This window comes from Callospermophilus lateralis, chromosome 17, assembly GCF_048772815.1.
Source record: "Callospermophilus lateralis isolate mCalLat2 chromosome 17, mCalLat2.hap1, whole genome shotgun sequence".
In the NCBI taxonomy this organism is placed as follows: domain Eukaryota; kingdom Metazoa; phylum Chordata; class Mammalia; order Rodentia; family Sciuridae; genus Callospermophilus; species Callospermophilus lateralis.
In genome coordinates this window covers 66,286,857-66,311,811 of record NC_135321.1, presented here as the reverse complement: position 1 = coordinate 66,311,811, position 24,955 = coordinate 66,286,857, and the positions used below count along the sequence as shown (strand labels likewise).

At 47.6% G+C, this 24,955-nt stretch overlaps 1 protein-coding gene across 1 annotated transcript in view; it reads left to right on the top strand.

The window, feature by feature from the left end:
- The window catches only part of Piezo2 (piezo type mechanosensitive ion channel component 2), a 272,462-nt gene that overhangs the window by 146,845 nt on the left and 100,662 nt on the right, over positions 1-24,955 (top strand). The window contains exons 8-12 of the mRNA XM_077105628.1: positions 15,436-15,598; positions 19,025-19,144; positions 22,485-22,523; positions 23,418-23,556; positions 24,340-24,488. Coding sequence (XP_076961743.1) covers positions 15,436-15,598; positions 19,025-19,144; positions 22,485-22,523; positions 23,418-23,556; positions 24,340-24,488 — 610 coding nt within the window. The remainder of the gene's footprint in view (positions 1-15,435; positions 15,599-19,024; positions 19,145-22,484; positions 22,524-23,417; positions 23,557-24,339; positions 24,489-24,955) is intronic.

Genomic DNA, 24,955 nt, shown 5'->3' with positions numbered 1-24,955 from the left:
TACAGTAGTTGCTAAGGGTGTCATCTTCTACCTTCAGGCAGACCAGGCAAGGACCAGATGTGAGTTTCCATTACACCAGACGGATGGAGGTTGAGTGTCCAGCCCACCCTGCTTCTAACATTTATTCAGCCTGCCCTGCAGCTAACAGTTCAGAGGCCTGGTCTTATTATTGAGACCATGGGCAACGTTTCTTAGTTTGGAGGCTGGTCTTGAACATGGGCTCTGTGCCTGCTACAGTGTGTGGAAGGTGCATCTTCAGTGCTCAAGGGTCAGACCAGTGCCTGGTGGTTAGAAAGCCATCAAGAAATATTAGCTCCATTTTTCTTCTACCATTTTTTTTTCTTTTTTGTGCATGTGTAAAATATATACAATATGATTTTTTAAATTAAATAAATGTTTAGATGTGAAGACTGATTCCCAATTTATGTGGCAGCTAATAGTTTAATAAACTCTGAACCAACACAATAACTCTAACCTCCTTTTCTCTGAAAAGTCTCAATACTGTCATTGTACTACTGATGTACAACATTAGTCCAGCCTCTGGAAAAGATTAGCACTACTTAATTTCTTTCCTTGGTATTCCTCCTATGAAGCAAAACCTATTCCTTAAACAAAATTGAGTTGAAGTTGTATATATTTTGAATGCACACACATAAATGAGGATAAGGATAGTAAAGATATCTTTTCCATAAGTTTATTATCAACATAAAAGGGTTAATATTTGTAAAACAGTGTCTGCAAATAATAAGAACTGCAAAGAGGTGCTTGTCAAATAAATTTTAAACTGATTAAATAAGTTTTCCTAATAATTAATTAGATTTTCAGCATTTGATTAGCGCTTGAATTACAACATATAAGAATAGTCTTATCACTTATCTTCTACTTAAACTCTAATTCAAACATGCGTTTCGGTTTTAGGAAATATGATTTTAGATGCTTATTACTTGAATTATAAGTTACTTCGGTTTCTGGGTCAGTTACTTTACCTGAAGCACTTTTCTGGCACATTTTACTTCTTATTAAATTCTCCAAATTCTATGAGGGAGGTGCCGGTGCTTTTCAAGCCCATTCTTCAAAGGCAAACTGAAACTTATGAAGGTCAAACAGCATGTTTACTGAATGATGGAAACAAGGTCTAAACCCAAGTCTTGTTCCTCACCTTGTGCCTTTTCTGGCTACATGGAGCACAACTTCTTTCCTGACATAGTGTGTCCAGTGCTAATCTGCTTCCACTGCCTTTCTAGAATGTTCAGAATCCCTCCTCACCCCACCTGGTTCCAAGTGACTTGAAGGAATGGGCCTTTGCATTTTCCAACATAAGGTGCAGAGGTCAGCAATTCGAGCCCGGATAAAGGGCCTTACAGCAATGGCGTCAGGAGGCAGCTTATGGGCAGGCCTAGTGCATGTGGGCTGAGCTAGTCTTTTTGAAGGGCATCTGGCACCTACCGCTGCTAGAGGAGTCTCCTGGTGTCTTGAGGTCCAGAACTGTGTCTAATTTATCTTTGTGTTTCCTCGGCATGTTGCCATGTCTAGCTTGCTACAGGCTTCAGTGAATGTTTGTTAAGAAAACAAGCTTTCGAAATGTGAAGGGGATGAAAGTTTCATCACCGTTCACAGTACATTTTTTTCTAAATTTGCTCCAAATGATAGATGTTAACGGACGTACCACAAACAGTGTCTGGGTGGTATACTGAGGTTCTTTCAACGTTAAACACGAATAGTAGATTAGCAATGATAGAATTTCTTGTGGTAGTACCATTGACTGACTATACCTCAAGTTAAGATAATAGAGTATGAACAACTAAATCTACGTAGATCACTGGAGAAAGGGCCTTTTAGGACAAATGACTACTAGCCATCAACTTTTCACTGGAGTGCGTGATCCGCTTGTTGGAGTTTAGATCCTTGTCTGTGTTCTGGATTTTAATTGATCACAGCAGCGCCTCATTAGTTCTCCAGTTCTATTGTAGATGAGCCAATTGGCTGCGCTGTGAAGTGCTGTAAGAATAAATACACTGGAATCCCTTGGCCCAACCCTCTGTGGATGGCTCAAGTTCAGAATGTTGCAAGGGAGAAACTGCTGCCACTGCATGTGAGTTCCAAGCCGCGGTGGCTCGGGGGTGAGGGATGGGCTTTGAACACAGGAACTGTCCTGCTCTACCTTTTCCCTGCAGAAAGGAGGGTTTCTGTTCTGAGACTTTGGGAAATGTCTTCATAAACTTCCCAGTCATTAGCATCCTGCTTTCCCTAACAGCTTTATGAGGTCTAACTGATATGCAATCAGCTACATATATTTAAGTGCACAATTTGATAAGTTTTGACACAAATAGTCCCATGAAGCTATCACCCCAATTTTCATGATGAACATACCATTCTGTGCAAACGTTTGCTCCTGCTCCGACATAACCACGCCCCTGTCCTTCCTGCCACCCCATCCACACCAGGGCCACCACTGACCTGCTTTCTGTAACCAGACTCCTTTGAATGTTCTAGAATCACACAGCAGGTGCTTTGGGGGGCGTGGCAGGAGAAGACTGAGATTGCTCAAGTTGGAGTGGGAGAGTTTCCTTTTCTGCTCTCACTTCCATGTGGTCTGGTTGGTCCTTCAATTCTGGGTGTTCTAATAAGGAAGGGTTCTGCCAATTCACTGTGATCTCAATTTGCATTTCCTGATGATTAATGAGGCTGAGAATCTTCATGAGCTGATTGTATATTTCTATTTCCAAGTGAAGTCTGTTAAAATATTCTACCTACTTTTTTCTTGTTTGTTTTCTGGGTACTATTTTGAGAGTTGCTTAGATAACCAGGATACTGTCATTTGTTGGATATACAGTTGTGCCAATATTTCCCTATTCTGTGAAATATCATTCTGCTAATTGTATCTGCGCTAGAGCAAAGTTTTTAGTTTTGATGAGGTCTACTTTATTTGTTTTCTGAATCATGCTTTGGTGTAGTAGTTTAGGAATCTTTGTCAAATTCCAATCTCAAATTATTTTCCATAATGTTTCCTAGAAATTTTATAGTTTTGATGGGGGATGATATTTGTATTTTACTTGGGATTTTTTTTTTTTTTTTTTTTGGTACTAAGGATGGAACCTAAGGGTGCTTCACCACTGAGCCATATCCTCAGCCCTTTTTATTTTTTATTTTAAGATAGGGTCTCACTATGTTGCTGAGGCTGGCCTCAAATTTGCAATCCTCCTGCCTCAGCCTCCTGAATCACTGACTACAGGTGTATGGGATTTTTTTTTTTCTGGACTTTCTTTATGAATTTGTCCATGATATCCAGTTGTTCTGGAGTCATTTTTTCTTTATCACCATTATTGCCTTTATACTTTCTTATAAATAAGGTGCCCATTTATGTATGGTTGAGTTTAAATAGGAACTGTTCATTTTGTATCGTGATCTTGATGTCAAAATTTATTTAATCTGTCATTTTCTAAAATTCATAGTCATTTAGACTATTGTAAGTCTTTTATGTTTCATATACAATTTAGATCACTTGGTCAGGTTTATAATAAAGCCTGCTGAGGTTTTGATTGGGATTGCATTGATTCTGTAGAAATACTAGGGTGGCATGAAGTCTTCTGGTACAAGAGCATGGTACAGCTCTCCAAATTTTGAAGTTTTCCCACATTTCTCTCAGCAGTGTTTTTGTTTATTTGTTTTGTTTTTAATTCTTAGAGCACAGGCCTTTCACGTTACTGTCTTAGTTGTTCGTTGAGTAGTTCATAGTGTTAATGCCGTTATGAATGGTAATTTTTATCTCATTTTCTGACAAGTTATTGCTAGTACATGAAATACAACTATTTTGTACATTTATCTTGTATCCTGGCACCTTGCTAAACAGTTGTGTTGGTTCTATAAGATTTTTCCTTAGATTCCAATAGGTTTTCTGCATAGACCCCATAACATACAAATAAAGACAGTTTACCTTCATCCTTTTCAATCAGGGTACCTTTTATTTCTTTTCCTAGTCTTATCAAACTTGCTGGAGGATCGTATTCCATGTTGAGTTGAGGGGGTCAAATGAGGATCCTTGTCTTGTTCTCCCTCTCAGATTGTAGTAGGTTTTTCAGATACTCTCTATCAGGTTGATAAAAATTCTCAGATTATAGATTTTTTTGGTCACATGCTTTTGAAATGAATATTGAGAACACCATTGTTTTCTGCTCTGTCCACATGGTGAATTGTCTTTGAATATTATAAGTCTGTTACAACTGCCCTGGTACGCTGGGGTAGATCTCGCGGGTTGAGTACTATGCTGTCACTGGGGTACAGTTCCGTGGTAGAGCACATGCAGGCCACGCAGCGTAAAGCCCAATTACAGAAAACTGGCAGATAGTTAAGACATGTGTGTGCCCCCAAAACTTCAAAGCCATAATGCAGAGCCCAGGGGACTTTTTGCAAAGGTGTTCCAAGCCTGAAAAAGCAATGTGGTGTGAAATCTGTCAGATTACTGTTTTCTCACACGTCAAGTGTCCATGGGTCTGGCAGGAACTGTGTTTAAGGTCTAAGTAAGAAACTAATGAAAAGGACTAGCTAAACTTTGGCTGTGTTTTCCATGTGATGTAATGCAGAGAGGTGGGGAGGGGACGCTGGGCGCCCAGGTAGCCCAGCTCTTACAGAAAAGGCAGTCTTGGGCTCGCAGGGTGGGTGCCTTGAGAAATAGCAGCTCTCTTGCTGGGAAGAGCCCTTAAGGGTAGCGTCAGTCTTGCTCTCACAGAAGCGCTTGTCGGGCGTTGAGGAATTGTCCTGGGACACTGGAAACACAGCTGGCTTCTGTGGAGGTCTGACCGCTCCCTCCTTTCCCACAGTGAGCCCTTGATTTCATTCACAGACAGAAATTAATTCTGTTGCACCCACCAGCACTTAGATTTTAGGCTTTTTGATTGTACTATAGCATTTTGGATTGGAAGGGGTTTTGACCCCCTCCCCCAGTGGTCCCCAAGCTCCCTGAGAAAGGCCTCCTCCTGGTGTTGGCAGTGGACAGTCCTCCCTGCTTCTTACCCCCGGCCCCTCCTCCCAGTAATTCCAAGACACGGCAGCCACTGAAGACAACTGAATCCACATGATGAGGGAGGCTATTTGAAAAGAATCCTCAGGAAATTCTGTTTTCCCTGTTAGCTTTCCACACTGTGACAAAATACCCGACAAAATCAACTTCAAGGAGGAGAGACTGGTTTTGGCTCACAGTTGCAGAGGTTTCAGTCCAAGGTCGCTTTGCTCCGTTGTTTCTGGGCTTGTGGTGAGGAGCAGCCAGGAAACAGAGCGACAGGGAGGAAGTCAGGGAGAGAGAGGGAGGCTGGGGACAAAACAGACCCTCAATGACATGCCCCCAGTGACCCACGCCTTCCATCAGCCCAGCCTCCCGGGGTTCCCACTGCTTCCCAAAGCCCATTAAGCTACGAATCCATCAGTGGGTCAGTCCACTAGGAGGTCAGAGCCCTGGTGGTCCAGTCCTCTCCCAAGCCCATCTCTGCTGGGGAGGCTTTCAACACAGGAGCTTCTGGGGCAGCGTAATATCAAACCATAACCTCCCCTAGCAGGGACGTCTGTCCAGGGTCACTGAATCCGAGACTCTCCCCTTAGGGTATCGAGGGCTGCTGAAGTCCCACCTCCCCAAACCTCAGCTGCACGTTGTTCTGGGTCTGTCCACAAGTGCACAACAGCCTCCCACGTCACCTCCTTCTAGGCAAGGGGAGTCTTTGAGTCACTCTGCACAACTCACTTCTTTGTTTGACATAAGAAACAAACCTGCAGGCCGTGCGTGGGTAGCAGTGCTCACACCAACAGAGCCGCAGAGCGGTGAAAGTGTGCCTGGCTGAAAGGGCAGCAGGAGGCCAGCCTTCCCTTCCCCACATTGCCAAGGTCAAGAGCTCCGCTTCTCTTGGTGAACAGTTCAACACTATGGCAAATCACAGAAAGCCTTCAGCTCTGTCCACCCTCCCTACCCCCAGCTGGTGCTGAATCTTATGGGTCTCTTTGGTTTACTCTTCGGAGATGGTGGTTGCACTTGGTCTTAAGGAGGACATTTGTACACTCTTGTTTGCCGGTGCTAAGCTGTGACCTGCACAAGCCGTATTGATGTTGTACTTCATAGGCATAGCAGCACTGGGGTTGGTAGTATTACCCAGAGCTTCCTGGACAGCTGTCCTGTGCTTGTTTGGTGATATTACTTTATTAATGTGATATCATGTAGCTCATCACCTTAATCTAGCGATTAGCAACAAAGAGGTGGAACTTAAAATGGGCTGACAATCAACAGTTCTCGTGTGACCAGGCCTCCAGTTCCCATTTCTTTAAGGTCGTATGTGACTTGGGGAGGGGTTAGGTGGAGATGGCTGTGGAGAAGTAGAGTGCAGTGATGGCCAGGATCCTTCTCAGCTCAGAAACATTTGTGATTTGAAATAGGCCTGAAGGCCTTGAGCCCAGCCAGCCTGTGGCTAGGGCGGGTGCTGACAGCTCAGGAGTAGCTTTCCCCACCATGTCTGTGAAGATTTAGTGCTAGAACCCCAGTGACAGAGGAGGAGTTAGCATCTCTCAGGACTCCAGTTTGGAGAGGACGGAAGTGGTTCTGGAGAGCAAGTCGTCTGGGAGACGTGCTGGGATCCTGTGGGATCCATCCTGTGGGATCCATCCTATGGGATCTTGTTAGCACCTCCAGGAGCCAGGGCAGCCGTCCCCAGCTGCCCATGGCATCAGAGATACCTTCTATCCCCATGGGAAGAAGCTCGGAGCACAGATGACCGTGTCTTTCTAGAACTTGTGGGTGTCAGCCCCTGAGCTGACATTACACGATCGGAGCAAGCAGAGGTTTTCCACAAAGGAACTGAATATCAAAGTTTGCACAGGGTCTTGGTGATGGAGCGTTTGCTGGGATTTGGCCCGTGGGACCCACTGTTATGCTCGAATTCAGGACCCCCAAAGACCACCAGAGACCCAAGATGGATTTAAGCAGCAAAGAGGTGTTTATTGCGAGCTAGCTCGGTCCTCCACGCACACACACAGCAACTGGTGACGCTGAGAGGCCCCCAGCTCAGGGTTTGCAGCAGTTTTATACATTCTTTGGAGAGGGCAGGGACTTCACATACATCATAGCATCTCCTAGCAAATCATCACACATCGCGGGGAAATCAAATAACAACTCTAAAACATGATTAGCACATTCACTGGCAGGAACAAGTTGGGTAGGGGTGATTGGTTAGTACAAGAGGGGGATTCATTTGAACTGATTGGTTTAAGCCAAGAGGGGTGTATGTGCTGAACTACATGGTTTTCAAACATGTTATCAACCACCATAAACTACTGGGAGGGTCATCTGGCACCCCAGGTATTTCCTGTCTCATGCTGATTGGTGGCTGCTAGGGGGTTGCTATGGATCCCCACCTAGCCTGACTGAGTCAGGGACACCTGGCGCAGCAGATCTCTCCTGTTATTTGTAGATAAACAACTTAGCAGGGTGGGAATGTGCTTAGGAGTGCTCTGTGGGTTTTTCCAAGGACAAAGGCCATGTCCCTTCCTTGGACAGGCTTTGCTCTGAGATAGAGGCAGGTTTTTCACCACATGTGAATGAGAACTGCTGGGAATGTCAGTGGCCCCGTAAGAACTTGGCAAGGAGTTGCACCGGGAGCCTGCAAGTGCTCTTGGGCACATTGCCAGCATAGTATTGTGCACATATTCTATTGAAATGAGGTATAAAGAATGCTAGAAAAATAGAGAACAGAGAAGGTTCTGTCTCCATAGAAAGATCTGCTTTACATCTGATGATAAACACCCGTCATGGCTCCTTTCTTCATATTCTCAGTCTGCAGCATCCACTTCTCCTCCTGTCCTCCAGCCCCTCACCACACTCACCCCTGGCATTGGGAGCCCTAGTCTGTCCCCCAGGGAATCCCTTCCTGCTTTGTTCCAACCATTGAATAGTAGTAGTATCTACTTTCTCAGTTCTTGCCTTCAGGAAAAAAGAAAGATTCCCCTCCCATCTCCCTCAGGCTGATCTGGTCTTTGTTTAAACACTGTTCACCTTCTGACTAGGAGCTCTGGGAACTGGGCAAATTACTCAACCTCCCTGGGCATGAATATCCTTATCTCCAAAATCAGCACATTAATGGCACCTACCTCTTGGTCTCAGAGAGTAACTTTGTGTGACCTCAATAAAATAAATAAAATGCCTGCCTTGCTTCTCCCAGGAACTTTCTGCACCTGGTGGCCCTTCCCTTCCGGCACTCTCCCTCCCTCTCAATTCTGAAGAGAGATGCCCGGGGCTGAGGCGGGTGTTTTTGCCTCTGTGGCCAGCAGTGTGGTTACCACCAGCTTTTCTAGGCCTGTGCTTCTCAGGGAGCAGTGAAGAGCCCTGGGAGATGGGGACGCATTTTATCAGCACCACAGGCAGGAGACAGGCGTGTGGAGGAGGAGCTGGGATGACAGTCGGAGCCGCCACACAGCGCCAGGGCGTGCCCTCCTCTGGGTCTACCCGGGGAGCAGAGGTAGAGGGGAGACCCACGGGGACAAGATGTGCTATGGGAAGTGACATGGAGGGCAGTGGCAGGGAGCAGGAGTGAGGCCTGCTGGAGGGAGAGCAGGGAGCTGTTGCTCTGAGCAAGGTCTTGGGGACACTAATCAGAGCCTGCCTTGGGGGAAGCAGGAAGGCAGGAGGTAGGGCTGGACCACTGAAGGCCAGACAGACGAATGAGGTTCTTTAGTGCCCCCCAAACAGGAGCTGCTGTGCACTCCCGCCTCGGGGTCCTTAATGCAGCCTCCCGGAACACACAGCCTGGGGCGGCTCGCGTGGACACTGAAAACAGGCCTGTGGGTGCTCCTGGGATGGGGTACTGTGGGCCTTAGACAGTAAGTGCAGGAAAAGCAAGAGTGTGGTGGTTCTGCAGATGTGCAGACCCCGGGGGTTTCTCTGGATGCATGTCACCTCTGTGGTGACAACATGGGCATGGGTTTGCTGGTGAGAGGAACCAGCATGTGTAGCTCACTGTGCTGCAGCCTAGGGTTCTCCCTGGGCACTTCACGGTGGTTCTCCATCCACCTGGCACCTGAGGTTGGCTTCACTCTCTGGTCTGGTGTTTGCAAGGTCATTTAGAAGCAGTGCAAAATAAAACATAGGCCAAATGTATGACAAAAGAAATGCTAGGTCTGTTCTGTATGTGACGTGAAAGCTTTTCATAAAAAATATCTTTGTATTGTAAGGGTCCAGCGAAACGTCGGAGGGAGAGACCACAAGAGACCGGCTCCATGCAATTGGCAGAAGGGGTTTTATTGATTCAGCATGCTGAGGCTCCAGGCTCACTCAGGAAGATAGAGCAGCCCAGAGCCCAGAGCAGAGGTCAGGCAGAGCTTAAGTACACTTTTTGGGGAAGGGAGGGGATATTTAAATTGATTGATTCTGGGCCCCTGGTGCCTAGTGCCAGGCGACTCAAAGTCCCAAGTTATCAGACCACCAGAGGAGTCAGTGAGAATGTTTACTGGGGCAGCTCCGCTATTGTCCTAACAGCTACAGAGATCAAAGGCTTCGGGGTAGCCGAGGTATTTAACATATCAATGGTCTCTTACTTTACAACCCAAGCCTTGCAGTTAGAGACTTCACAATGTCAGGTCTTTTACACTTTAACTCTGGCTCTGCGGCTTAAAATCAGCTTAGAAATTTTACCTTTACAGTATCTACTATAGAAATTAAGATCTAGGGCACATTCAAAGAAGGAAAACAATGCGGGCAGAAAATGATATATTTTGTAAAATAATTCTTAAAATTTCAAGGATAATGCATGCTCATTAAAAAAAAAAATTCTAAGTCATTAGGAGGGGAAAAAAGAAAACAAAACTGAAAGTTTTCTCTTTTAAGTTATTTCTATTCTTGATTCAGTTCTTGTCCACAGAGATAGCTAAGGCCAATGACAGCTGTCCTTCAGATGTTCTTCCTGGTGCTTACACACTGATGGGTACATCTGCATAGATCAGAGAGAGGTTAGGAAGGTTTACCCTAGATGCAGATAGCTACATGCAAAAGCCAGTCTAGAGAGACTGCATGTTGTGTGACTGCATTTGTAGGACATGCTGCAGAAGGCAGGACTACAGGGAAGGTAAACAGAGGTTGCTGGAAGCTGGGGGGAGGGTGGCAGATGGTTGAACATGCAAGGTGCAGGACATTTTTTAGGGAGGTGAAATTATTCTGTACGTTCTTGTAGTGGTGGACGTGTGATACTAATCCAATCTTATAGAACTTTATAGCAAAAAGAATAACCCTTACTATTTGCAAATTAAAATAAGCAATCAGAACATTGAGACTCCAGGATGTAATGTGGACTGTGATGAAGGAATCTGGTTGTACCACAAGTGTGTGATACAGTCTCACTGAAGTGGGTAGGGAGAAAAGCATGCACTTAGGTAGCTTTGGAAATGACTGGTGGTTGCAAGACTAATAACAAAAAGTGCTATATATAAGCTCTGGGCTTTAGTTGGTAAAATCATTCCCCATGAGGTACAGGGTGACAATTCTAAAAGCACTATCTATGTATGTGAAATGGAACAAATAATTAAGTGGGTGGCCAATGGGGTAGCAGATTCCTCACTATTTCAGAGGAAGGCTACAGATAAGAAAGGGGGAAGGCTAGAACAACATGATGGTGATGGAGTTGCAGTCCTAAGTATGATACCATGATCTCTTAACATCAACTACAGGAGGAGACACAGAAAATGTTCAGATATGTGTATATGCACAGGTACTGCCTTGCACATTCAACAGAAGACTTAGAAGCAACAGTGGGCCTCAGCAACACTGAGCACCCTGACAGCCCAGCTCTTGGTTTCTAAATACCATCTTCCACTGGTACCCATTGGAGATGAGGCCGACCCTAGGGCTTGGTCAGGGAATCTACAGAATGAGCCTGGAACATTTCCTAGAGCCAGAAAATAGCAAAACGATGGGGCTTCTCACATGAGCACAGTAGCAAACGGAGAGAGCTCCCAATGTCATAGCTGGAACAGTCTGAACGACCAAATAATAAAGCAATATAGGAGGAAAGCCCAAGGTGTAAAGTCCATACCCAGGCATCAGTAGTGGTAAAAGTCAATGAGCCAACAAATAAGCACTGTGCATGGTGATTAAACAGTGCAGTTCCTTGGAGGGAATTCTGGGATTAACTAAGGGGATTAAATAAGAACTAAGGAAATATGAATCAAGTATGGACTGTAGTTAAAGATGACGTGTCATGATTGGTGTGTTTGTTCTGTCAACTGTGCCATACTAAAGTGAGATGACAACAGTAGGGGACACTGAGCACAGGGAATTTTATTATTATATTTTCAACTTTTCTATAAATATAAAAGTATTCTAAACGTTAAATAATATTTAAAATATGCCTTGAAACTTTTTGTGTGGTTGATCTAGATATATACTTGTTTTTCTCTAGACAATTTATGTGACATATATGAAGAGAGAGATCTAGATACATACGTCAGATACTTAAAAGTATACTTGGTTACAGTGTTCACTTTTAATTTACGTGCATTTTACCCCAGTTAAACTTATTTTTACCATGTGGTGTCCGTTTCAGTATTACGTGTTGCTTGCATAGGTCTGGGTTCCTGTGTTTCTAGAGCCCAGCAGACGGAGCCGGGGATGAACCTGAGCACGGGTGCAGCCTTTGTAAATCTGCCAACTGTGTGAGTAGCACAGATGTCCCGTAGTTCAGTCACCACGGGATGCCAGGCGCCATGTGTGCTCAGAGGCAGAGGAAAGGGGAAAGCCAGCACTCTGTGGGGTGCAGACTCCTTGAAGGCCCTGCAGCACCGAGAGAGTGCTGGATCCATCCCCACCCCCACAAAAAAAAAGGAAGAAAGAGTATTATGTTTAACTATATACATTTTTTTTGTTGATTCATTCAGAAAATAGAATTCAAGATTCTTGTTTGCAGCCAGTAGAGAACAAAGATAAACATGTACCATACATGACCCAAAATATACTTTAAAGAATGAAAAAGGATTGGATGGTAAACCTGGATAGTCCAGTGTAGCTCGGATTTGCATCTGGGAAAGATGAGACCTGAGAGCCGAAGGCCTTGGGAGCACTCACTGGGACTTGGGGTGACTCCCCAGGCCGTGGAGGAGGAGGCTTAGGAACGGGAAGCCAGCACACACACCCAGGGCCTCATGAGGGAACTCTGGCAAGGGCACCCTGGGACTGGAGAGAAACCAGAGACTGGGAGAATGGGCTTGGCTTGGAGCTTTTTGAGAAGAGAAGTGCGGCCGCTCCCGTGGAAAGGAATCCCAGCCTATCAGGAGACAGCAGAGAAAAGCAGGCCGTCCACCCAAGTGGGCCTGCCCCACGGCTCCCATCCATCTCCCCCAGGAAATGAGTGTCCCAGGAACTGCCTTCAGCCACTGTGGGGAACAGCAGGGTTAGCCGAGTCTTCAGTAGTTAGCATAACATCTTCTCAAAAAAGTCCAAATTCTTACCCCCTCCATCCTCGATCCTGTTAGATTTCACCAACAGGCAAGTCACTTAACACCCGTGCCCACAAACACGGTCAACACAGCCAGGCTTGGAAGAGAGATAAGTAAGAGATCTCCCAGAGGAGCAGAAAAGCTTTATGTTTCCAAATAGGCAGTTGTTGGGAATTCACTATCCTTTAGCTTTGCCATCTTTTCTCAGGCAAAGAGACGCTTATATCGACATTTGAGATCATTGTTTTTAAGTGCTTTTCATGATGGACAAACTCTAAAAACAAAGTCATCCCTTAGTTCTATGAGGAGTTTGTTCCAGGACCCGCCCCCCCCATGGATACCCCAAACCGTGGATGCTTGTTCCTTATTTTAAATGGCTATGCCATCTCTGGACTACTAGTAGTGTCTAACACAAAGTGAATGCTGTGCAGATAATGGCTACACTGAATTGTTTAGGGAATAATGACAAGTAAAAACGTCAGCATGTGTGCAAAGCAGACAAAATATTTTTCCGAACGTTTTTGATGTGTGTTCGGTTGAATTCGTGGATGCAGAAAGCAGAGATATGAGGGGCTGACTGTGCTTCTGTTGAGTCAGTTTGAATGCTAGCCCAGGATGCTGTGAAGACCCTCGCAGCCATGTGAGTATTTTCAGATAGAATGGAGCTGACAACATTCAGTGACACTTAACAGTAACACAGACTTTGATCTCACCAAGTTCAGTTCCCTACTCTCTCCCCAGCCCAGCCCCATTACCTGAAAAATCTCTCCAAGGCTTTCAAATTTCTTTCTCATCTCCTCATCTAACCTTTTTGGACCAACTGCCCCCCATCCATATTCTTTCAGGCTGCTTTTCCCATTGCCTGTCCCCAACCCCACAGGGGAGACTTCCTGACACCTGTCAGAGGAGCTGGCTACGCATCCTTGCAGTGTGGGGGCCCGCCTGTCCCCAGGACAGGTGCTGGGGAACCACTTTCTTTACACTGTCAGCATCCAGATGCAATCCTGGCTTAGAAAATTTAATCAAAGTTAGATACTGCAGAAAGTGCCGGAATTGCAGGGCCGCAAGGATGTGACCTTACAAGTACAGACTTCCCATCTGCCATAGGAATCCTTTCTGCAATATCCAGTGTCTTTTAAGAAGGAAAGAGAAGCCCCAGGCCTTACAGTGTTCACATTCTCTGCTTGGAAACAGATTCCTTGCAGGAGTCAACAGCCGCCATCCATAGCTCCTGCTGCAGCTGAGATCCATACCTGGAAGCACAGACGTGAGTCTGACTCCGCACGGTATGTGTGGAAAGGAACAGGAAGTTACAAGAGCATTGCTCATTGCTCAGGTGTGAGATGTTGATGTGACACATGAATTCATTTACCCGCGGCTTTGGAAAGTTGCTGTTAAATTTCTAATGGGGCAAAACAGGTATTTTAAAGCCGAGATTAAATGAGGTCATTTCTCGTTGATGTGCCAGGTGTGGGCATTTGGTAGCTAAAATCTTCCACTTAAATTAGCTCGAAAGGGGTAACCAGCTCATCAGGAAGAATTGTAAGAGCTTTCCTTCCTGAGTACTTTATACAGAAATTTATATGAATATAGGGTTGGAAAATATTTTGGGACGTTCCACTCTTCTATGTGGACTCAGGAATTTTCCTTTTTCAACATGTATTTTGCTTCTGATTATCAGGTACTTATTGTGGAGTTTGGGGTAATATTTCAGTGCATTTCTCTCTTTCAAATGCTAACTACATAAAATCTTCCTGGACGTCAGAAAAGAGACCTACAATAAAACCAAGTACTAGTGCAATTAATTTTTTTCTGATAAATTGAAGAAAGCTAAATTTTTGTTTATCTTGCTTTAAAATGTGTGTCCAACAAAGCAGTGCTGCACTCACATTGCGACAGGGAACAGACAGTGCTGAGAACTTTTAAAGGTGAAAGGCAGTCTTTGAAGGTCTTGTAACTGAACGCAGAATGCAAGGTAAAAATTAAAGGAGGTTTAATTAGAACAAATATAAACAATAGAAAGGGAGGTAACACATTTATCATGTAAAAGTTTATGCTTTTAATAACATCTCTTAGAAAAACTGTACATCAAAATTAATTTCTAAAGAAATTATATTTTACACATTTTATCATTATATAACCAGAGACATTATGATTACATAGTAGAAATCAGCATTAAAAAATAAACCATTTGAAGCTGGGCATGGTGGTGCACACCTGTAATCCCAGCAACTCAGGAGGCTGATGCAGGAAGATAACAAGCTCAAAGCCAGCCAGGGAAATTTAGTGAGACCCTTTATCTAAATAGAAAATACAAAGGGCTGAGGGTGTAGCTCAGTGGTAGAGCCCCCTGGGTTCCATCTCCAGTACTGCAAAAATAAATAAATCAACTATTTCAAAATTTAATAAGCCACATAAAGTCATCTTTCAAGGCAAATGATTAATTACAAGCTTTGAAAAAATTCAAATAACCCATAAATGAAATTGGACAGAAATACATCTTACAGAAATTCTAGTACATAACATTTGACTTTCACTGCTGAACTGTAGGACCACATCCAGTTTCAATATTTGCTTCATAACATCAACACTAGCTGACTAGCTAACGCTGAATCCAGCCAGAAACAAGTCATCTGCTCATGTGGTCGGACTTAGTAACCTCTTACCACACACTTGGCCTTTCAACAGTGCCAAGTTTTAATAGGGCTGGTCAGCCATTAAAAGGTGAATTTCTAAAAGACGTGTGAGAGTCAGTAATAGCCGGACTTTTGAACCAACGTGAAGGTCATCCGGCTGATGCTGGCGTCCAGTCTGTGCACACACAGGCAGGATTTCAGGAGGTTCACGGTGAGCTCCCATCAGACACGTCTGTATCTTACTGGGCAACTGTGCAGTCATGCCCCCAGACCGGCAGGAGTTGACCTGTGTCAAGGACACACGGTTTTCTGCAGCTTTCAAGTGACTGTCTTTGTTTTTAAACAGGTTGTTTGGTATCAAATCAGTAATCCAGACAGACTGTTCCAGTACCTGGAAGATCGTAGTAAACCCAGAGCTATCCTGGTACCACCACGCCAACCCCATCCTGCTGTTGGTGATGTACTACACGCTGGCCACGCTGATCCGCATCTGGTTACAAGAACCCCTCGTAAGGACCAAAGGTTTCCTGCTCTTGTCCACTTAGGGACCTGGAGCCCGCAGGCTGAACAGCTCATTCCTGCTATCCCCAACAGATCAGTACTGTATCCCAACACGGCCATTCCTGCTGTCCCTGACTGATCAGTATTGTATCCCAACATATCCATTCCTGCTATCCCCGACTGATCAGTAACATATCCCAGCATGGCGCCAGTGTGTTAGTTATAGTGATCAATTCTGCAAACAGCGGTAAGCAAACAAGAATACTACCAGAGTGGAGACTAGCTTCCTTTGCTGAGAGCACAGTGCTGCTACACCTGGGGAGGGATGTTCGTTGTCACTGAGCAGGTTCTAGCATAAGGCAATGCTAGCTGAGCCCAGCACCTGCCTCTGGAAGGTAAGTGTTGTGCCATCTCACAGCTGAGGAAAATGAGGCTGAGAGCACACACTGATGGTGCAAGTCCAGTCCCAGCCAGTGCTCTCAGCCAGGCTGAGGTCTTCAAGACTGCATGCCCCGTGCTCACAGTGGTTGGGGCTCCCTTCTTCTCCAGTGCTCTTGTCCTCTGAGGGTGCTGTGGAGGTAGCCTAGCTCGGGGGGCCCATGCCTGCCCTGCAGTCAGGTGCACAGGACCCTACCTTTCTGCATGATTGAGAACTAGTTTATGTCCTGTGGGATTTCAAGGGGAGGACTGCAGCTTGCATGGCTTCTCTCTTTTTTTTTCAGCAATAAAAGGTTTCTGTCCTCCTCTCTTTCCCTAAAGGGCTGTGAGAGGCTCATGTGAGGCGGCCTATTGGCTCCTGCAGGAGACAGGCCCTGGAGGTGAGGGTGTCGTGCCTTCTCCTCACCACCTGCAAGGGGCGCCGCTCAAGCCACAACTGCTGAGCCAACCTGGCTGAGCCCAGGTCCCCCTTCCATCTGGCCTTCTGGATCTCTTCTGTCCTGGGGCCCAAGCAGGTTTCTGCTTTCCTGGTCCCTGTCTTCACACCCAGACTGGGAGGTCCGCACATGCATTCCATCTGTCAGTCAACAAATACTTCCCTCTGCATCCCACCTAGAGCCAGAGCCCAGCAGGCAAGGGCCACGAGCGCCAGGCCTACACTCATAGGGACCCTGTGTTCCTCCAGTGAACAGCTGTCCAGAAGTGAAGGGTATCTGTATCAGAGAGGGACAGTGGCACTGGGCGAGCTGCGGGTCTGTGGACGCAGTGATCTGTCTGCCCTCCTGTGTGGTGCCTCTTCCCTATGTGTGGACAGGCACTGGGCTGTGGATGAGTCATGGGCAGGGGCAGGATCACAGGGACCATCCTGTCAGCAAGGTTCTCACAGATCACCCTACCTTTAGGGACTGATGACCGTCACATGGCAAGAAAACACTTGTAGGGTCAGAGGGAGTAGGGCACTCATGTTGCAGTTTTTCCAGTTCTCTTCTAAAATTTGTGCCAGTAAAACCCATGAAAATATTGTGTTCACTTACTGCACAAACACATGTGGATATGTACATGTGTACGTCCAGAACCAAGAACACGTACAGAAGGAGTCCAAACGAGAACTCCTTATACATTACAGAAATGAAGGTGTTGGAGTGATTCTGAGCTCCAGTGCCTGCAGCTTTCCCTGTGGTCCTGCAGTCTCTGGAGGACGCAGTACAGGGCGAAGGTCTGCTCTTGTTCTGCTGTTGCTACTCTGGGCTGTTGGGAACGAGGGGCAGAGAGTGCTGGGAGAGAAGCCCGCCGCACAGGCAATGGCAGTGACCAAGCCTCCGTGCCTGGAGGGTATGGAGTAGAGGGCTTAAGCTAGCATCCACATTCCAGGTGGTCAGTACACGCAGAGGCCGGGAAGGCCTTTCTCACTGGGCAGTGTCCAAGGGCAGGCTCTGATGATATCAGAGCTCCAGATGACCTGGCACACCTTGTGGAAAATGCCAGCCACCAGAAGTGTGTGCCTAGATAAAGGCCCGTCAGATGTGTTTGGGGTGGGAGAGAAGCGGACCTTGGGAGTCATGTGTCCGGTGCCCCTGCACTTGCCACAGGGTGGCCCCCAGGAGGCCTCACAAGCTGACATGCCATGGAGTCAGAGAAGCTGTTAGGTGCCTGCCACCTGTGAGCACCCTGCAGGACCCAGCCAATCTAGACATGCCAGAACCCACAGGTTAGCCTGGAGCTGGGCAGAATCACCTGTTACAAGCCCATTGTATGTAGTGCTGAATATCACGTGCCGTCTGTTGGACACTGCCACACAATGAAACCAGTGGTGGTTGGGTACCCACTGTTAGCCTAAGGCACACAACACATGGTACAGCCCCGTCCCTGCTGGTGCCTGTGTCAGCCCCCTTGTGAAGCCCCTGAGCTGGCAGTAGAACCGCCCAAACCAGGCACTGCCTGCACAAAGCCCTTCCAGGCCGGGGAGCGTGGCTGCTCCCCTCAGGTGCTCTGCCTGGCACACTGGAACCCCATGTCGGGCAGTAAGGCTATGTTCACACTCCCCACTCCAGGGTTGGTGATGTGCTAGTGTCCCCTCTGTGGGGTCGCCTTTGTTGGGAAAACATACCAAAGCACTGGGTACTGTCTGCTCACACTGACTCCGTCCTGTGCACCACCACTAACAGGGCCAGTGGGCGCCTCATCAGGCAGAGCCACAGGTATGCTCCTGTGGCACTAGGTGTGCTCCTGATTGACGCCACCGGTGAGCGTCAGCAGGACCTGCCTTTGTCAACACCATCTTAGGGACAGGTCCCCGGAGCACGGCTGTCTCTAGTGCAATGCAGGTCCACACTGAGAAGCCGGGGTGCTCACGCCGGGAAATGTCATGGGACGTGCGGCGTCGTGGGAATCAGGGACCATTTCACTTTGACATTCTTGTCAAGTACCAGAGAGCATTTTTGTGATTTTTAAGAGTGTGTTGATCAAATCCTATAGAGTATACACTAACTTTGAAAAATATTCACGTGGGGCAAAGATACAAAGCAGGCTACCCAGATCTGCTTTGGAGGCTGTCTAAGCTTTTTTGCAGCTGCTACTAAAAGATTTGACCAGAACAATGTTAGGGGAGGAAAAATTTATTTGGGGGCTCACAGTTTCAGAGGTCCATGGGCAGCAGGCTCCACTCCTCGGGACTCAAGGTGAAACAGGACATCATGGCAGGAGAGTGCGGCAGAGGGAAGCAGCTCACATGATGATCAGAAAGCAGAGACTCCACTGGCCAGACACAAATATATACCCAAAGCCACGCCCCAATTCCCCGCCTTCAGCCACACCCCACTGCTTCAGTTACCACCCCGTTAATCCTTATCAAGGGATTAATTCACTGATTGGGTTAAGGCTCTAGCACCCCAATCAGTTCTCCTCTGAACCTTCTTGCATGTCTCACACGTGAGCTTTTGGGGACACCTCACATCCACACCATAACAGAGGCAGATCTGTCTCTGTGACTGTTTCAGGTGCAGGATGAGAAGACCAAGGAGGAGGACAGATCCCTGGTTTGCAGCTCCAACCAGAAAACTGCGGAGAGGAAGCGGAGCCTGTGGTACGCAGCCCAGTACCCAACCGACGAGAGGAAGGTGAGCTCGGGACTTGTCTCCTGTGTGCGTTCTGTTGCTGAATGAGAACCTCACATAGCAGGTGTCAGCTCAGGTTGCTCCTAGAAACAGCCTGAGTCAGAGGACTTCGAGGCAGAGCTGTATTCAGAGAGGGACCAGCACTCCACACCCGGGTCCCGTCACATCTCTGACTGCTTCAATTCTACAAAGAAAGAATGCTCTTAATTTTAAAATGCTATATTTAAAGAAAACAAAAAGTAAGGAAGGACACTGTGGCATTGGAGAATGAAAGTTTCAGTGTTGAAATACGTCATTGCAAATAATTTCACTCCCCGGAGTAGCCGGCCACAGTTGTCACTCAGGAACCTCCTGGAGAAGCCCCAAAGCTCCCTGCATGTGTGGTGAACACCTCTCCCTTCTTTGAGGCAGCTGTGTGTATGGACAAGGAAAAGTGGGTCACAGGGGTAGCCCCCAGAACGCCCGCGACAGACGGCTACATGTGATACGTAATTCAGACGCCTTTGCTCATTGACTGGCCATTTGAACTCGGTCAGTGCTGTGTCAACTTGCTCTAAAGCCCGTTTGCAGTGCTGTGGAGACAGGTCCTTTATCATTCTGGATGGAGTCAGCATTTTGCTTCCAAGCATGGCAGAAGAGGAGGGGCTCTGGTATTTGGTGGCAGGTGGGTTTCCCTAAGACCCTGGGCCTGCTGTCAGCGTGCCTGTCCTGTGCTGAGAGGCCGGGAGGACAGGAGGTGCCAGGAGGACTGACCGCACTGTGGGGCAGGCACAGCACATCTGGGGGTTTTCAGGGATGCTGTTCTCTGGTTGTGCCAGATTATCTTGTCCATCCCACTAAACAATGGACAGACACAGAGGACGGTCCCCACTTCCAGAGTGAGGACCGGACCTCTGGGGACGCTGAGCCCTGGAAGGAGTCCTCAAGGGCATGGAACGCCTGTTCTGTGCTACAGTGAGGAGCTTTGCCTGGGGATACAAGAGCAGGGGTGAGACTGCCCTGCCAGAGCACAGTCAGGGCCTGCACAGAGCCGCCCACACGGCGGCCATCCATCAGGCCCCAAGGCCAACCATGCGCTTGAGTGTCCTTGATGAGCCAGAGGCGTGAGTTCCAGCCACACGGCACGTCGTCATGTCCAGGCACTGACGGTCCACAGATAGGACTGTGACCCCGAGAGACTGTGATGACCGACACACCCTGTCCCTGAGACAAGTCTGTGGATCATGGCCTGGCACCGCTCACGCAGTGTGCACCGGCACTCTTGTAAGACCAAGTCGGTTGGTACAGCCTCAGCGTGCAGGCTTGTCCCCCAGGGGACGCCCGTGGAGTCCTGGGCCTGGCGCCCCTCGGCTTGTGGCTACCAGGCAGCACCCCGTCCTGCAGGGCCAGCATCCTTCCCACATTTCGTCTTTCACACCACATTTTAGCTGCACATTTTCTGTGACCCTCAGGAAACTACCACTGGCTGAGTCTGGGGTCGCACTGGAGGGGAGTCCTCCTCACTGTCTGCACAGACCATCAGAACGCTCCTTGTGTGCTAAGTCACACCATTGTGCTGGGGGTGTCTGCCGTGCACAGTGACGTTATGAAAAGGCATGTGGCCCAGGAGGGACACCCTGAACAGCGCAGCCGAGTGTGTCTAGTTTGTGAGATTAACCCTTCACACGCTCACACAGCAAGAAAAGGCCTCACAGTGTGCTTCTGGGGTGTGCACCTTTGTCGGTAACGAAGGACCATGATAATTTTGTTCAATTTCAAGCTTGAAGCAAACACGTCTTTCTCTGTGACAAAATGGGCCATCTGCATGATGTGCCACAAACCACCTAATAAGTGACAGAGGGAAAGCGCAGGCCAGCCAATGCACTGTGACAACTGTCCCCAGAGCACACCTCCCGCTCCACAGGACATGATGGACAGACCTGCTTGGTCAGACCCAGATATTTGGCAGATAACTACTTGCAAGTTAATGAAGCAAGCAGGTCACTTCAAGGCAAATAACTGGCAGAGTTTGTTGCCAATTATAAAACTTCAACATTTGAGTAAAAAAAAAAAAATCAAATTTTGGAAAACTTGTATCCATCAATGAGACTTTGAAAAGGCTATATTTAAGGACTTTTTTGGAAGAGTCCTTTTTGAGATGGCTTTTGAACACACGTGTTTTTGAAATGTTACACAGTATCTCAATGTTATTTAAATATTTAATGTGCTCTTCCAATGTCACTCCACCTGGTCAGTACTCGGTGGAGCTGGGGTCCCTGTGGCTGGCAGCACCAGGCAGGGGCAGGAAGCTGTTCTGGTGCAGCTGGTGCCTGTGGGCCCTCACAGCAGAGGGAAGGGCTCTCCACTGTGCTGTGAGGACCCTCAGGAAACTACCACTGGCTGAGTCTCGTGTTGCTCGGGAGAGGACTCCTCCTCATTATCTGCAGAGACTATTAAATGCTCCTTGCTCTTCCACCCCCCTGCTCTGTGAGGCCATCTTTCCTTGATATCCTAACCCAAGCAACACAGCACACAAGAACAAAAGCAGAAGCACGTGCAGAAACACAGCAGCCCTCTGTGAACCAGACGTGGAAGAGATGTGTCAAAGTACAGAACAGTGACAGTCTTTTCAGTATATGGGCTTCTAAAATAAAAATAGCTTCTAAAAACTATTTGAGCAATTTTCTTAAAATATAATGGGCTTTTCAATTTTTATTGAATTGATAAATAAACAATTTTTTTACATGCCTCAGTTTGAATTTCTAGTGTGAGACAGTGGCAGATGCCACATAATCTCCCCCTGCCCTCGAGCTTTCCAAGACTGTGGAGGAGTCCTGACCCCAAAACCTAACCACCTCATCGCCGTGCTATCTGTTGTTTGGGGAAGCCCCAGTCACCCAGCACTAGTGCAGTTAAAAGATCAGTCATGTCATGATGATTTCCTTGTTGACAATTTATAAACCCAAAGTAATCTCAAATCTCAGTGTACATCTAACTGTTTTATAGTAAGAAACTTGTGCTTCTTGGAAAGCAAATAGTTTCAGGATTCTACAGATGTCCCACAGGGTTCCAGAGCTTAACCTAAGCAGTGTATTCTATTAGAACAGAACACTTGAAAACGGTCATTTTTGAAAATGCATGATTCACACAGTTGGCTGTTTGTGGTCAGGGTCCTAAGCAAACTTCAGATGCTGCAACATGGTCGTAATGAGCAGCGTCCAGCTTGGGCAGTAGCCCTTTGTACTCACATGGCAGTTTCCACGCACCCTAGCACTTGGTGGGCTGGAGAGCGGGTGTGGGGCCTTGTGGACGCGGTCAGCTTCTGCTCACCTGCTAACGTGCTGTCCTGCTTTGCTTTTTGCAGCTTTTATCCATGACCCAAGACGACTACAAACCATCTGATGTTAGTACCTCTTTAGAATTACCCTTTTTGTGTGTGTGTGAGTGATTTAAAAGTGACAAACAAAATGACCTCCTTTCAGTATATTTTAAAGATCCATGAAACCTCCGTATGCTTTTAATTTTTTTTCTTGCAGAAATTATATCTGATTTGTTGCTGTGAAATACTGACTCATGAGATTGAATATATTAATACAAAATATATTTAGACTTTTTTAAAGCCTTGCTTGTGGGGTTGTGTTTTAAGCATTTTGTTCTGTAGCTCTACTAATCACTAAATAATTTTAAAAAGGAAGACTTACATGTTCAGAGATACACATACATGTATTTATATGTTTATCTCAGAACTTATAATGACACAGTGACAGACGGGGAAAATCCCAGTGTTGGCACTTAGTGAATTTCAGCCTTGCAGTTGGGCAGAGACCCCAAAAGGGAGCATCTCGCCTGGGCGCAGAAGGACTTTTGCAGCTGCCCTGTGCAGAGCTGTGTGGAGAGTGGGTAGGACCCACTCTCTGGGCTGGGCAGGGAAGGCATGAAGGACCACACAACCGGGGGTGGCTGGGAGGTGGGCAGTGGCAAGAGCTGAACCTGAAGAGGTCAGCCCAGACCAGGTACGCCCCCTGGACAGTTGCAGTCCATCCTGAGGACAAGGCGTGCATCGCACTGTTCACAGGAGTGCCACGAGATCAGGTGTGCATTCCACCTGGTCACTCTGAGATCAGGTTTGGAGAGGTGGTACCTGATTCCTCCTGCTAAAATACGTGTCATTGACCGTGGCAGCCGGCTTTCAGTCAGCTTGTCACTGGGGTTGTGCATGGAGGATGGGTGGGAGGAAGTAGGTCCACACTGCAGCCCACCCTGTGGTCACAGGTGTCCTTACCCATGTTCCCCCCAGGGCCTGCTTGTGACGGTGAACGGCAACCCTGTGGACTACCACACCATCCACCCCAGCCTGCCCTTAGAGAATGGCCCCGCCAAGACTGACCTGTACTCCACCCCACAGTACCGGTGGGAGCCGTCCGCGGACTCGACAGGTAACCAGCCACACAGGGCGCATGTCTTGTTCGGGATCGTGCCCGGGCGTGCAGGTGGTCCCTGAGTTTTCAAGGGTCTGTGCTTCCTCTTCTTGCTGCCAGAAGTCCTATTCATGTGCAGCCCACTTAACTTAAACAAAAAGGAAGGACATTTGCTTCATGAGTAGCACATTTAGTGTTGCAGCCTGTCTGGGTCAGGGTCCGGGGGTGAGGGGCTGGTTACTGCACCTGGGGTTGCTCCTGAGCTGCAGTGAGGGGCTGCCATCTTGCTGGAGGCTCCCTGGGGGGCTGTGTCCAAGCCCCACTGTGTAGCTACTGGCTGGAGACCTCAGGTGCTCGCCATCCAGGGCTCTCGAGGGGCACTTACCCCTGGGGCTGGCTTCCCTCAGAACAAGAGTGGGATCTGTCACCCTTGCAATCTAGAAAGAAAGCATCCAAAGCAAAAGCCACGGCCTTATACCAGAGTCTTCAGGAGTGGCCTTGTTGTTGGAAGCCCACCACATGCGGGGGAGGGCATCCGCGGGGCAGGAACATGGAGCAGGGAGCTCGGGGCCAGGTTAGGGGCTGTCTTCGCCCACCTTGTGGAGATGGTCTTCCCACCGAGTGCTGGGTGCTGGGTGCCTTGGCCCTGGCCAAGCAGGGCTGATGGAATGGTGAGAATTCTAGAGGCTCTGTTAGTTGGGAACGACCCTAAAGGCCGTGCCACAGGAGTGTCCCCTGGGGACACTCACACAGATGTTGGGCATTGGCATCGAGAGTTACGTAACGTGTTTGTCCATCTAGAGAAGAAAGAGGAAGAAGAGGATGAGAAAGAAGAATTTGAGGAGGAAAGGAGCCAGGAGGAGAAAAGGAGTGTCAAGGTCCACGCCATGGTCTCCGTGTTCCAGTTCATCATGAAGCAGAGCTACATCTGTGCCCTCATCGCCATGATGGTGCGTGTGAGTGGCGCCACCAGAGCCGGGTTGACAGTGGTCGGCCGCGTTCATTTTTCATGGGATTTTTATACCATAGACTGCAAAACTGTGTCCTCTTCAACTCTCTCAGCCTCTCCTTAATATTAATACCCTCTCTAGCTAGAGGCATGTCTCTCCTTGGCCGAGGGGAGGCTCCACTCCATCTGGGCTGCAGTCACCCCCAGGGCCCCGAGAGCCTCCGCCAGTGCCAGGGTCCTTGACGCCTGTTGCTGTCACCTGGTCCCCAGCCTGTCAGCTTCAGAAGCAGCACCTCTCTAACAGCAGATGAAGGGCTTCTGGTTGCTCTCTTTCTTAAAAACAAAACTTTCTTGGAAAATCTGATTTAGTTCTGAGAAACTGAATGCTCCTATTTAAGAGGCAAGTCTTCCACATTCTGTGGTCAGTGGGGAGACCCCATGGCCACCTGCAGAGACAGAAAATGAAAA